The sequence below is a fragment of the Microtus ochrogaster genome, linkage group LG1 (assembly GCF_000317375.1).
Source record: "Microtus ochrogaster isolate Prairie Vole_2 linkage group LG1, MicOch1.0, whole genome shotgun sequence".
Classification (NCBI taxonomy): domain Eukaryota; kingdom Metazoa; phylum Chordata; class Mammalia; order Rodentia; family Cricetidae; genus Microtus; species Microtus ochrogaster.
Window position 1 is genome coordinate 22,185,174 of NC_022027.1, and position 2,025 is coordinate 22,187,198.

At 42.2% G+C, this 2,025-nt stretch overlaps 1 protein-coding gene across 2 annotated transcripts in view; it reads left to right on the forward strand.

The window, feature by feature from the left end:
- The window catches only part of Lias (lipoic acid synthetase), an 18,350-nt gene extending 16,621 nt beyond the window's left edge, over positions 1 to 1,729 (forward strand). For both annotated transcript variants that reach the window (XM_005359266.2, XM_026785257.1), the window contains one exon: positions 1,442 to 1,729. In XM_005359266.2, coding sequence (XP_005359323.1) covers positions 1,442 to 1,500 — 59 coding nt within the window. In that variant the 3' untranslated portion in view covers positions 1,501 to 1,729. The remainder of the gene's footprint in view (positions 1 to 1,441) is intronic.
- Positions 1,730 to 2,025: the final 296 nt, after the last annotated feature.

Below are 2,025 nucleotides of genomic sequence, written 5' to 3' on the forward strand. Positions count from 1 at the left end.
TATATAAAATGCATTATACTCATATATGGGATTCTCAGCGCTGACTGACAGACTGAAAGGCTTACACACATATATAACTAGAAGTGAGGGTGGAGCAGGATGATTGACAAGTTGAAATACATACAGAAGCCAGAAGTCAGTTTCTAGAAGTGGGCACCCTAGAGTAACATTTATTTTATTTTTGCCTTTTTTATGTGCATGGCAGGTGACTTTATTTATTTATTTAGTTTTGTTTTGTTTTTTTGAGACAGGGTTTCTCTATGTAGCCCTGGTTGTCCTGGAACTAGCTCTGTAGACCAGGCTGGCCTCCAACTCACAGATCCACCTGCCTCTGCCTCCAAAGTGCTGGGATTAAAGGTGCACACCACCACCACCCAGCTTCTTATTTTTATTTACTTTTTAATTTTTGAGACAGGATCTTACTATATAGTCCTTGCTGACTTGGAACTCAGGCCTGCCTGTGCCTCCAAGTGCTGAGATTGAAGATGTGAACAACCATGGTCAGCATTAAGTAGTACTTAAAAGAGAAATCTAATATTTGTAAGGAAGTGAATTGTGACTCTTTAGTATTTGTAAAGTCACTACTAAAAGATTGAATTCTGGTGTATTGAGCATTGAACGCAGATTTCACACCAGATTTCAGTCTGGTGATGTCAGTTCTGTGTCTACCAGATTTCGGTGAAGGACTGAGCAGTATAGACAAGAGGCTCAGGATCCTTGGTGATTGGGTTTGGATGTGGTGGTGGCGTTCTGTTTGTGCCTGTATGGTAGCAGAGGGGAGCTGACCAACTCCTCATAAAGTCAAGCACCGAGCTCCTCTGACGCATGCTGAACTAAATGGAGCCTCGTGGGCTGAGAGGGATGTGTAGCTCAGGCTCGGCTCAGATGGGGACAGGCGCCCATTACATTCAACCAGATCCCACCCGAGTGCTCAGCTGCATGAGGTCGGCTTTATAAACATCAGGTTCAGGCTAATGACAGGCAGGCAGCTCTCTGAAATGCCCTGCGCCAACAGCAGCACTTTATAGAACGAAGAGTAGTTAGTTAGCACTCACGGCGGGGTGCACGTGCAGAAGCAGACACGCAGGCTCTGGTCGTCTTGCATAACACTTGGCTATTGCAAGGAACAACGGTTGAGAGCAATTCTTTTTGGTCCCTGAGTAGCCCTGTGCTGTTATGGAGAGAGAAAAGGGAAGGGGAGGTGTGGTAAAGTATTATAATCTCAAAAAATAAAATAAAAAATCAAATCAAAACAGTAGGGGAAAATTTAAAAGATATGGAGTATTTAGGTGATTAAAAATAGTGCCTTTGAGATTTGAGAGGAGGGCAAGCCAGTACATACAATCCTTCTTTGTGTGTGGGGAGGTGGGTGTTTCTGAAGTAGCAGCTTGTTGCTGCTTGCTTCAAGATGACATTAATGTATTCTATTTTTCCCAAATAGGTGAATTTTTCCTGAAAAATCTAGTGGCTAAAAGAAAAACGAAAGCTTCTAAAGTTTAGCCAAGACCTTCAGAATTACAGGAATTTGAAGATTTTACTTCCAGTTGGTGCCAGCCTTTCAGAATTCCTGTGCATCCGACCAACGCTGTTGTGTCTGCAGTGTCTGGTGTCTGGTCCAGGAACAGTAGCAGGTAGCTGTAATTCCTCTCAGGCCATCCCCAGCTACCTGAGTAAGACCCGATCCCAAAATAAAAAAAAAAAAAATTAAAGAAGAAGAGAAAAGAAAAAATCTGTAAGCTATACATTTAATGATAATTCATTTAACTTCTTGCCCCTTTCCTTGTCTTTGTCATTGTGATGATAGAATCATAGAACATCTTGAACAGTTTGCTGTTACATTAACAACGTTCAGAAGATCTCATAAATCACAGTAATCTATAATTATGACATTTCTGGCTTTCTTTGTTGTTTGTTTGTTTTGTTTTTCAAGATAGGGTTTCTCAGTCTCTGTGGAGCCTATCCTGGAACTCACTCTGTAGACCAGGCTAGCCTCAAACTCATAGAGATCCACCCGCCCCTGCCTCC